The sequence below is a fragment of the Enoplosus armatus genome, chromosome 18 (assembly GCF_043641665.1).
Source record: "Enoplosus armatus isolate fEnoArm2 chromosome 18, fEnoArm2.hap1, whole genome shotgun sequence".
NCBI classification, from domain to species: domain Eukaryota; kingdom Metazoa; phylum Chordata; class Actinopteri; order Centrarchiformes; family Enoplosidae; genus Enoplosus; species Enoplosus armatus.
Window position 1 is genome coordinate 3,068,481 of NC_092197.1, and position 12,477 is coordinate 3,080,957.

The window sequence follows — 12,477 nt, forward strand, 5'->3', positions numbered from 1 at the left end:
TCAGTTCACTTTAAAGACACGGTCGCATCCACGTTCAGTGTATTCATAACGATGTGTAGTCATTTTATTGATGACCAAGGTCTTAATCAACGCCTTAATCTTGTCGCGTCTCAGTGTTTAGGTCTGCTATTGTTGCAATACACTGTAAAACTACCTAACGTACCTGCTGTTCTTGTAAATACTCACCTAATATATCTTTGTTTTTGTTTTGTTTGCATTTTACATAATTTGCTTATGTAACTTTTGTTTTGGCTGTCGTATGTTGGAGGGGGGCTGCACCTCCGTACGTGTCATGACTGCTCTCACCGATCAGGAGAAGATATTTTTGCTAGTCGATAATGAAAAGATTTCTATTCACAAAGACGATTTAAATATTTCAGACCTGCCTTTTTCCTGTGAGCAGCAATGACCGGAATGTGATGCTATCGATTAGATCGGATGACAGCCAGTAGCTTACCGCCTCGCTTTGAGTCTACGGAGGCAGAACCAGATTGTGTAACTGCTTGTTATGTAATGATAAGCCTTCATCACTTACGGTGATTTCTATTTCCTCTCTTTCATCTCTGACACTGATGGCTGCGGACAACGTGCCAATCCTGTGTTTTGTATCATTTATAAACAGAACAATAATTAGAAAGTGATGATGTTATATACAGTACAAATTATTTTTCAAAGCAACACAAATCCTCATTATTGGCCATGAGAACTGTAACGTGTTTTGAAAGATTTTACTGCCTCATGCGTTGTAAAGCTTTCCCATCACTTAAAATGTTTGTTTGAAAAGTTCTAAGTTAGTTTGCTCTCCGGATTATGATGTCTTTATTTTGATGTTCTGTCAAACACACAAATGTATTGTGAGAGACGATTAAAGCTTTCTTTAAATATGACGTTTCATGAATAGCAGCGACAAACTTAAAGAAATCCATGTACCAGCACCTCTAAAGCTCACGTTATATGTTTGTAGTTTCATATTCAGCAGACAGATTTGAGATCTAACTCTCGGCAAGAGAGCGAATAAGCATATTTCCCAAAAACTATTCCTTTAAATGAATACATGAAGATGAGAGAACGTTCTCGGCACAACTGGTGGTCAGTGATCTCAACAGGGTTTTTGCAGACTGAGTGGAGAAAAAAACAAAAACAAAAAACACCCGAATCTCTGCAGAGAGAGCCGTGAAACAGGATTATAGACCAAATATGAAGAGGCACCGAAATGCGGACTGAGGCAGGTGCTTAGACAACAAAGTGCCTGCTAATCCGTGACAGGCCTCCGGCATGTGAGCAGTAACAGAAACCGTACAAGATGTCTGACTTCGCATCATCACGGCACTAAAACACTGGAAATAAAAAATACTGCAAATAGTTTGTGAGGTGAGGTATTTTATTTTTCAAATTTAAGTTAAATACTTGATTTCAGACAAAAGGCAAACGACAAACACAACGCGATCATTCAATGCAAACAACAATCGTTACAGTAAATTCACATGATTTGTAAACAACGTCAAGCGGCAGCCTCGCATCTCTGCAGGGGTTAAAGGTCAGAGTCCTCCGTTCTCCTCCAGTTTCTGGAACAGTGCCAGGCTGCGGAGGTGGGACTGCCTCTCCCCGCTCTTCCACAGAATCAGCAGGTGGTCTGTGGAGCACGTGACCAAACCGTTCTCCCCGAAGCTCATAAACATCTGACAGAAGAGCGAAAGGGGATCGTTGAAGCACTATTATGTCACCACTTTGAAGTAGAACATGAGTTTGCGCATCATAAAAAATTTTTAAAAAAAATAAATCACACCTGGACCGCCCCCGAGTGTCCGATCAGATCCCCCGTCAACTCCAGCGTCCTGATGTTCGGGACGTCCACGACTCTCTTTGACGGAGGACCGGTCTGTTTGTTCGGCCGGCCAAAGGTCCACATTCCAAAGAACCCTGGTGTGACGGACGGAGAGAGTAAAGACGACGTAAACAACATAAAAACGTTTTCTGTACATTCAGACGGAGGCAGAAGCCAGCAAGGGTTGAAAACAGCAGTCACATCATTAGAGGAGAAAATCAACCAGAATGTTCCTTCACAGCCTCTGGATTTAAAGCTGCTCCAGTTGATGTCTTTATACGAACAACGGATCAAATGCATTTTCTTTTCTAGGGGGCTCTACTTTCTCTACTTTGAGGCAAAATATTTATGCTAATATTTCTTAAAACATGCAGTAATGATTGTGTTTGTCCACATATTCTCTCCCTGTTGGCTCTGTTGTTAGTCTCTACCAACCCCTGAGGGAAACATCTGTCTCTTTAGCTGCTACATGCTCCACTATGTTCAGCATTTAGTCTCCAACTGTCTGTCTGCTGCTTGGTGTTGAGCAGGTAGTGCTCTGTCTGCTTGGGCAGGTAATGTACAGTAGGTTGCTGCCTTTGTTTCCACAAAATCTGTACAACAGACGCAGGTTGAAATATACCAAAAGTTTCCTTTAAAGACCACCGGAGACACAAGTCATTGATTTATGTCTCCAGGAAACCAGAAATCAAACGATGGACACGTAAGAGAGTGTACTCTCCAGCCAAGATCTATTCAGAATCAGACAGCCAGACCATCAAAGACAGCTCGACCACACAGACTCACACTCAACTTCAGACCACCCCACTTAAGCAGAAAACACAGCCTCTGTGAGTGACGGAAAGTACACTTTCCTTTGATATACACAACACCACATCTGGACTGCATTACTGTACCTCCCAGCACCCACACATCAACACACTCAACTATACACACAAAAGTTGAGTGCTGGCAATTTTCCTCAGTCTTTGAACTTCCTGATTCATACTTATGTATGCGATCACGGCAGTTTTCTTAAGACAGATGGCCTCCTCCTAGATACGTCTGCATGTGTGAGTATGTGAACGACTTACCATCCTATCATGACGTTTAATGTGTGTGTGTGTGTGTGTCCTGTTGTGTCACCTGGAGAGGCCGGTTCAGCAGGTAACGGCAGGTCTTGGATCTCCCACATCCTCACGCTGCCGTCTTCAGAGCAGGACATCAGCTCGCTGAAACAGAGACACAGCTGCTTTAATCACAAGCGGAACAGATCTGAGAGCAGACATACACTGTATTGTTCCCAGTCTCTTTATGTTTGTTTGAATTGTCTGTTCATATCTGGAAGCTACATTACATCAAAAATGAGGATTATAATACGACACAGAATAATGTCATATTAGTGATCTAAGCTCCTGATTTTAAGGGTGTCATTTTGATATAAATATTAAATATAATATACATGCATTTAATTAGTTTCTGTGACGAAGACAACTAAATTAAAAGGGTTATTTTAGAAGTTTATATCTTTTTTTTTTTTTTTTACTATAAAGCCAGGCTGCTTGGACTATTACAACGTATGTATGATAGTGACATTAAAATAAAATCATACTGCTGACATAGAATCGTCTGCTCCCTGCAGGTATTACGTTGTTTTGGTCGTCTGAAGGCTTTAAGTTGAGTTAACGAGAAAACAAAAGCATGCTGGGTAAGACGGAGAAGACTGTATCCTTCATAAGAAGACACTTCCACTACATAAAGAAAATCTTATGGAACTGTGTGTTATGATATGCCATGTGATTATCAACAAGCTGGGCTCCATTTGGTGCAAAACACTAATATAAATCAATCAATCAATTAGTGCTTGTTATGTATGCTGTTTGTTTCCTTTTGTAAATAATAACAGAACTCAAATGAAATATGTAAAATGCTTGTTTCACACATTTTTACCAAAGACAGACATCGTATTTAGTCAATCTGCTGCATCACTGTCTGATTGTGTTTCAGGCCATTAAGGAGCAATTAGAGCCATTAATAGCAGCTTTGCTTCACTGAAAGAATGAAAACATGCTGAGGAAGAAGGTCAGCGGCGCACCCGTGTGGTCGACAAATGGACTGCATGCTGGGTGTACTGTTCGGTCCTGTAATCTTTGCTTTTTGTTCTTGTAAAATTACAGAATAATTTTACATCTTTGGGACTAATATCCTAATAAAAAGGGAAAAACTCAGTCTTCGGTTGAAGTGGTCACAGCCGGTAGAGACATGGAGCCGCAAGCAGATGAAGCAATCAGCGGCAAATACAGTATTTATCCAAACGAACTGTGTTTTGAAATGAATCACACTGCAGTCACACTTTGGAGAGATCAGCGACATTAACTCGATATATTTACCTGTCAGATAACATCATGGTGTGTAAGACGTTAGAGTCGTGGGCAACCTTCCTGTAGGCCACCACCGTCTTAGTCTGAACGCTGTACACGTACAGGCCGCTGCCCACAGCTGCAAGGATGTGCTACGAAACACACACACACACACACACACAGCGTTTTTTTATGACAAGACAACGTCATTGTTCATGACACACAACAGGTGCGACCACTCTTCCTGTCCGCCTCACCTTTCCATTGGTGGTCAGATGCTGGATGGACATCTCGCTGGGTTTGGGGGCGCCCAGTCGTATTTCGGCCTGAGTGCAGGCTTGTGACTCCTCCCACAGGATGTGCTCATAGGCCAGGACGTTCCAGTCGATCGCGTCCCATAAGATCAACTCGCCCGCATGGGATCCGCTGGCGAAGAGCCCGTCTGAGGAAGACGTGTTTACATATGAACCTCGTGCAGTTTCTTAAAAACTGAATGCAGCCACTTTTAATTGTCAGTGATGATTCACTTTCAGGACAGACTGACCCGTGACGCTGATAAGAGCCCGAATCTGGTCCTGGTGGTCCGACAGACAGCGGATCTCAGCCATCGACAGGGAGGAATCAGTAGAGACTGTCAGCCTGTAGATGACTGTGAAGAGGAAAGACGCATGTTCTTTAAAGCCGCGTAGTTTTCATCACATGTACTGCCATCAACCTCCATCTCTTACCGATCTCTTTATCCATGGCAGCTGCTATGCAGTTCTTGGGCAGCTCTATCAAAGCGGTTATTCCTGCAAAATGCCAAAAGCACAAAGCCCACATTAATCAGTTTGAGTGCAAACAGCAGTGCGAGGGGTTGAGCGCAGTTGGTGGTTTATTGTGACAGTTTGTTCCTGCTCACCGGTGTCGCTGTGGTTCTGCCGCTGACACTGCAGCTGGAAGTCTTTGTTCCACACACACAGTTCTTCACCGCCGGAGACCCACACACACAGCCGCTCCAGCACCAGCAAACACTGAGACACACACACACAACATCAAAATAAATCATATATAATTAAACCTGTAGATGCTGTAATTAACCTTAATCTGTGATCAAGAGGAGGCGATTAGCATTTTTATCTTAAATCATAACCGGCAGAACAATCTTTAGTGTCACACACTTTAATTAGTGTTAAAATGCATGCAACATGGACTTAATTGCCCTGTGGCCCTTCAACTGAACATACTTATATAATATAAATTAAACAAGCGCTATAGTTTTTACACAAGCATGAAGATACATAGCTGAAATACGTTGTTCTACAGGTGATTTAGTATGTTGCAAAACCTCAGCTGTCATTTCCTTCACTCAAGCTCCTTTTCTCGATCAATCGTAGTCACTTGGTTAATGAAATGTCAATCACAACCTCGGAGAGCTCGAGGTGCCGTCTTCAAACATCTTGTTTTGTCTGACCAGAAAGTCCAAAATCCAAAAAGGTATTCAGTTTACTATCAAATGTGACCAAAAGAAGCAGCACATCCAACAACATTTGAGAAGCTGGAACCTGCAAATGTCTGAAACGACTAACAGATTATTTTTCTGTCGACCGACTTGTCGTTAGAATGACAGGATGTTGAATTGAGGTTCTGTACTGTTTTGCTTTATATTCAAAGTTTCATCAGTGCAGTTGGTGTTTCTTTTGTGCACGTTATAATGAAGTGCTCTTAATAAGGCGGAGCAAGAAGTGCGTTCACAGGTTACCTCGCGTTGGACAGCATTCAATTCAGACTCGTCATGTTGGACGTGAGGAGTCTGAACTATATCTGACTTTTTATATAAAAGTGACTCAGGCGCTTATTCAGACATGAGATCAACATGCAAAATTGCCATCACATTTACGTAATCACCTTTACGGAAGACTGAAGATCTGAAATGGTCTGAACCCTGTTGCCTGTATCAGGGTCCCACAACTGACAAATAAGATTAAGGAAATTACAAACACAACAATTACATATGAATGCTTTCAGTGCTTGTTTAAATGTAGGGCTGTTTGCGGAGGATACACTGAGACTTCGGTCTGAGGAGGCTGTGATGAGCGAGGTGTGCGACATGAGTCCATTATTACAGGTGAAGGTGGTTATGGCTGTTATTTGCTGGGAATGGCCCCTCAGCTCCTGCAGCCTCTCCCCGGTCTAACAGTCAGAAAACAGAAGAAAAAAAAAAAGCAATTAGTGCCACTGTGCTGTGTGCAATTTCACAATGCACTGAAATAATCAACCTGCAACATATCACCTCAACACTCCACACCAAAATAAGGCCGTCATCCCCTGCTGAGGCACATCTGGAAAACATGAGATGAGAAAAGGTGTGAGTTGTATCTCGCAAGTAGACTCATACGTGACAAAAATCCGTCAGCGGCAGGCCTCATCTTTGGCGAGTTCACGAAGCGTAGTCAAACACGCCAAGTTGATCTCTGTCTGTGTGAGGAATTATTTCCCGTAGTTCCATCTCCACACAAGATATCTTAAAAGAAGACACACACACACACACATCTTTCCTGGAGGCTTTCCACCTTCACTTGCCCTCTGACCCCCGACCATCCACACTCCCTGTTCCCAAAATCAACAGACAGGATGAGCGGATGAAAAAGAGAGATAAAATGAGAAGAGAGGAACTGTCCAGGATACATTTTCGGACTTCAAAAGCAATCTGGCGAGAATTTTCTGGCCTTTGCCCCCGACTGAGGACCTGTGTGCGGAGAGAACGAGACCCAGAGGAGGGGGTTATTACTGGAGCAGACCAGGCGTGAAGCAACCCCCACCTCCTGACACACACACACACACTTAGTTCTGTTATAAATCCCAATCTGACCACTTATGCAGACCCACTCTACCATGCCGGTGTGCAGCATGCTTCCACAAAGCAGCGCAGAGAGGAGAGCAGGTGCAAAAACCTTTATATGTGTGCATGCATGTGTGTATGGACGGCATTAAAGGGCTTTGGTTATACTGTACTGTGCACACACAATCACATAGTGGTGATGATTGGGCTCTTGTCATGCTCTGTAAGTTTGCTGTAGGTGAGGATCTCCTGTCAATCACAGAGGGATAGAGGCCAGCCAAGGGTAGAGAGGAGAGAGGTTAGAAAGAGAGAGAGGGGGGGGGGGGGGGAGTTGTGGTCTGCTTACCTGAAGTCATCAATCTGCACCAGAAATCGAACAATGTCAAAATGTCCTTTCAGCACCTGCAGCTCAGTGAAGCAGTTTTTGGGCTGTTCCTCTCCGATGCACAACACAGGGCTTTTCTGCAGACATAAGAGGGAAAGTAGTGAGACAGGCGGGCTGTGGTGCAGAGGCAGGCAGACAGTGGTGGAAAGTAACTCAGTACCAGGGCTGCAACCAAAGAGTATTTTCATTATCGATTACTCTGCCGATTATTGTCACAATTAATCGTTTAGTCTATGAAGCGTCAAAAATGCTCATCTCAATTTCCCAGAGCTCAAAGTGACGCCTAGAAATAGTTTGTTTTGTCCGACCAAAAGCCAAAGACTCTTCATTTACTGTCACAAACGACAAAGAAAAGCAGCAAATCCTCAACATTCAACGTTTCACATTTTTGCTTGAAAAATGTTGGCAACTTATTTCTTTTGGTCGAATAATGGAGTAGTGCACGTTTTATTAGAGGGAAATATTACACTTACATGAGACATTTACTTTTCAGATTAAGCTTTTACCTCAAAACAATACGAGTTTATTAAATAAAATGCATTGTTAAGGATTAAAGCAGTGGTTCTCAACCTTTTTGGTTTGAGGCGGTTTACCTGTCTGTTATTATGAGAATTAAATCTGAGAATTAAAATGTAAACAAGTTGCTGAAAGATGACGTGAGAGAGAAAGTGACAGGAACGTGTATTAATATGAACATTTATATCATATACTGAAAGACATTTTCTGAGAGAGAGTTTGACAAAGAGCGGGCGAAGAAGAATTCAGACATTTTACTGAAGTAAAAGCAGCTACAAGTAAAAATCCTGCATTCAAATAGTATCATCAGTAAAATGCACTTTATATATACTGCTGCAGGATTTAACTGACTGTGTAACAATAGCTTGAATTTCATAGGCTCATTATAACTGTTCTAAATAAAATAACAAGCAACTTACAGCTGTCAGATACACGCAGAGGAGTAGAAAGTGAAAGATTTCCCTCTTAAATGAAGAGGAGTTGAAATATAAAGCAGTACAACATTTAAATACGCGAGTAAAAGTACAAGTACCTGAAGTACAGCTAGCTAACATACGCGCCTTTGAATATTAGCTTTACTTTGGTAACGTTTATTACCGTTATTATTATTATTATTATTATTAACTTACCTCCACTGAGCCCTGAGCTTCTCGACCACCAAGAATCCACCGAAGCATCGTTTATTAGCGATTATTAACGTTAGCTGGAGGAACAGAATGAAGCCAGATTACTAAATCATCTGAATATTAATTTAAAAAAATATACGTTAGCATGACACACGAGCAAACGTTACAGGCGCGTGCATCGGCGTGAAAACAGAGAAACGCTTCCGCTCGATGAAGTATATCGTCCTGTTTGTCGACCTCGTGAGAAGATTTTAGGATGTAACGCGACCGAATAACTTCAATTTCAACGTACCGTTAAAATACAGACGCGCGTAAGCTAGCTACATGTTATTAAAGGTGCTTTTCTGTCACGACCACAACAAACCGTTCATGTGACTCAAACTACGGAAGCTTTGGTTGGACATGATTCATTCAGGCCGATAAAAAAAAAAAACAATAAGGAAGTGAGTGTCACAACTGCTGGACCAAACATGTTGTTTATTGAATTTCATTTTTCGTGTTTAGACCTTAAATGTCTTGTTTTTGAATTGAATAATATTTTGGGTTTTTCTACAAAAAGTCAAAAATTCTCCAACCTGCCCTAACCCTAACCCTAGAAGCAGCCCAATTTTCAAGATGGTCTTCTTCTTCATCAACATAACTTTAAATTAAAAGTTAAAAGTCTTCACTTACATTAACTGATGTAAGCTTTATCACAGAGCTGTCATTGTGTGTCAAGTCAAACCTAATGAACTCAGCGCACTGTCGATCAAAATGATGGAGGAAATAAGCCGATTTGTTGGAATATAGTCTGATGTTGGGGGGGGGGAACTAACTAAACGGTCCTGAAAGTAACCCAAATTATCACAGTTCTCTGTCTGTGTGCACTGGAGGTTTTCCACATCACACTTGTATAAGTTGCATCCAAACTGGTTGTGAATGCTTGCAAAAATCATGCTCGTACATACACAGATTTAAGGTGTCGGCACGTACATGATTCTACACAGCGAAGCTCAAACATCCAAGTGAAGAAGTAACAATAACCAACACGCATTTTTGCAGTGGAGGGTAAATTTAAGGTTACAGACTGAGCACTGTGTTTAAATGGGTGTCATTCTCCTTTTTACAACTAGATGGCAGTGTGTAACAATCCCATGAGATCAGAGGACGGTTCAAATCTCCATTAACTAGAGAAAACCAAGTCTGTTTACAAAGCCCCCCCCCTCGCATTAATCTAAATTATGAGGATAATTCTTGAGAGACAAAATCAAATCATTTATTTGATTCTCTTGTGTGATTTCACCTCTCTTTGCCTTCAGCTTTCAGTTCCTTCCCATGACTCCTGCATTCATGTTGACCTGCTCTCCTTCCACATCCTCTTCCTCCCTCCCTCCCTCCATTCTTCATCCTCCTCCTCTCGGTGTCTCCCTTGTTAACACACACACACACACACAGTCACACATCACCCTAGCTGTGTCTACTCCTGCTCCCCCGATTGAGACGACACGCAGTGTAGGGCCTGTGACCTTCATGGTGGCTCAGATCTGCGGCTGGCACTGATTTCTGATTTAGTGTCGATCCGCCGCGCTTGTCAGGGGCTGCGAGGTGCTTTCCATGCGGTAATAGAAAAGCTCAAGGGCAGCTAGAGAAAGGAGGAGGGTTAGGGAGAGGGATTGGTTGAGGTGGAGTGAATGGGTTTTAGATTTGGGGATGGGTGATGCTCCGTTTGTTTAACTATGTGTCAGATGTCTGAATGAATGGGTCAAATATGTAGACTGTGTTTCGAGTCAGTATATAATTAATTCAAAGGACGTGAAGGAATGTGATCCAAGGCCACAGCTAGCAGCTCTGTGAGGCTGCACTGAACTAAATGCTTATGTCGTTTAGCAGGTATAATCCAGTCCAATTTATTTATTAAGAACATTTAACAACAACAGCTGACCTAAGTGCAGTACAATCAAAGAAAACCATAAAACAACACAATAAAAATAGGAAGGAGGCAAGGAATAATGCTGACAATGTTCACCATCTTAGTTCAGCGTGTTAGCATGCTAACACTGACACTAAAGCACTAAACGCAAAGTGCAGCTGCGGCTGAATGTCATTAGTTTTGCACATATTTGGTCATAGAGTACGGAAGAAATTAAACGTTTGACCTGATGATAGCACTAGAAGGTAAGACAGAGAATCATTATTAATATTAGTAATTATTAATCACCCTGAGAGCAAAATGAATGTCTGTACCAAGTTTCATGGCAATCCATCCAATAATTGTTGAGATATTTCTCTCAGAGTCAAAAATGTGAACCTCATGGTGGAGACTTTAGGATCCTTCCTCCGGAGACAATGATCGTCTGTTCCCGTCCATCCAGCAGATGATGAGATATTTCACAGAATAAGTGAAAGAAAGGGAGGTAAGGTAGAGGTACAGGAAGAAACGGGAGACAAAAAGTAAGTGCTTCCTGAGTGCGGCGGCTTCGGTCTGGTGTAGACGAGGTGTCAAATATGACCAATGGCAGGAATCAGCTAAGAGGTGAAGTCATGATGCGATGGCCGCCAAAACACTCACAGCACTAAAGACCAGAGTCAGAGCAAAGGAAAAAAAAGTCTTCCTCCGCTGTAGCGCCTGATCTCGTCGCCCCCGTCTCCGCCCTGTAAGGAAAACAAATGGTTATGATGATGGAAAAGGAATTAAGCTGTAATTTAACAGTGGGCCGACAGTCTCTCCCTCGCTCGCTGTTTGGAGGGGTCTTGTAGAAGAGAGAGTCTCATTCTTGACCAACACACTTCACTGTCCCTCTTCATCAGGCTTTCACTGTGTTCTGCTTCACCTACCGTGGCCTCTGCTTCACGTGGGCTCCACAGTCAGACCTCAAGCACCTTCATAAGTCCACAGCTAATGATAAACATGTCTAAAATTCACGTTTCTTTACAAAAATATGACTTACTCATCAGTTTGTTTGGATTTTTTTTTTATGTTAAGAACGCCAATATCTCTCTGAGGCACTCAGCTCGAAGTCCAATCGTTCCACAAAAATCTTCAACAACAGGTTGCAAATATATAACGATTCTTTAAAAAATGAATAAATAAATAGATTATTAAAGAGCTGGGCACTGTAGTTTTTAGAAAGCTTTACTCAAACTGGAGTAAATTGTGCATTTGTTGGGGACTATTTGCTGCCGCGGATTAACACACATTTGGTATCTTAATGAATGTTCCCGGCAGCAGGACGGTTTATGTAAGATTGAATCAAAATAAACTACGGTGCCCGTGTTCATTGCAGTGAAGGGACATGACATCTTCAGTGTAGAAGTCTTCAGTCAACAGTGTTGACTACACAGATAACACTGGTCATTGTTGGTTTTGGTTGCACAAAAAGAAAAATATAATCCTTTAAAGAACGGGTTAAAATGTTTTCATGTCTATGGTAATTGAATACTCACATTCCGGGTGCATTGAAACGTTCATTGGTTGCTGTAATCATTCCTCCTTTCGACACTGGCCATGAAGAGACTCCTTCCCAGCGTGACTCCAAAAATGCATTCAAAAGTTCAGCTGAAGCTGTGGCTCTTCAGCAGTCTGAGTTACACGAATTAGCAGGGTGTTTTCCACAGTTACAGCCTTTTCGGTACGATATCTGCTCTCAGTCTCGCCTTGTCTCAGTTTGCTTCAAACGAACAAGCTCACATGACGTGTGGCGTGACTACATCAAAAGGCAAAAGTGTTCGTACCTGTTCAGAGTGGCCACACTTGACCGTCACAGAGATGCCTCCTGATCCCGATGTTGGAAAGGGGGATTTCCGACGCTGTTCTGACAAGTACTTTGTTTCAAGAAGTACTCAGGCGTACTTGAAAAAAAAATCTGAACCTGTCCTTTAAAGGGCCGGTCACCTAAACAACCACAATAAATGCGTCACTTCCCAGGCTCAACTGGCGTTTAACCATGCTATTACATTTAACAGGTTTTATTTGCAGGTGTTTGTGT

General features: G+C 42.2%; 1 protein-coding gene across 1 annotated transcript; it reads right to left on the reverse strand.

The window, feature by feature from the left end:
• Positions 1-1,377: 1,377 nt before the first annotated feature.
• On the reverse strand, positions 1,378-8,600 carry wdr41 (WD repeat domain 41). Its single transcript, XM_070924821.1, has 13 exons — positions 8,516-8,600; positions 7,332-7,447; positions 6,437-6,485; positions 6,208-6,336; positions 6,052-6,114; positions 5,066-5,177; positions 4,893-4,955; positions 4,709-4,813; positions 4,422-4,606; positions 4,195-4,316; positions 2,951-3,036; positions 1,787-1,920; positions 1,378-1,679 (listed from the first exon to the last, which is right to left on the reverse strand). The coding sequence occupies exons 1-13, from the start codon at positions 8,561-8,563 to the stop codon at positions 1,539-1,541; spliced, it is 1,353 nt and encodes a 450-aa protein (XP_070780922.1). The 5' UTR covers positions 8,564-8,600; the 3' UTR covers positions 1,378-1,538.
• Between the last annotated feature and the right edge of the window lie 3,877 nt (positions 8,601-12,477).

Bases quoted from the DNA above. Each gene is read 5' to 3' on its own strand.
- wdr41 (XM_070924821.1), bottom strand. From the start codon at position 8,563: ATGCTTCGGTGGATTCTTGGTGGTCGAGAAGCTCAGGGCTCAGTGGAG. The intron at 6,115-6,207 runs GTATCCTCCGCA...CTTATTTGTCAG, and splicing joins CCTCAGACCGAAGTCTCAGT to TTGTGGGACCCTGATACAGG. The intron at 1,680-1,786 runs GTGTGATTTATT...CTCTTCTGTCAG, and splicing joins GACACTCGGGGGCGGTCCAG to ATGTTTATGAGCTTCGGGGA.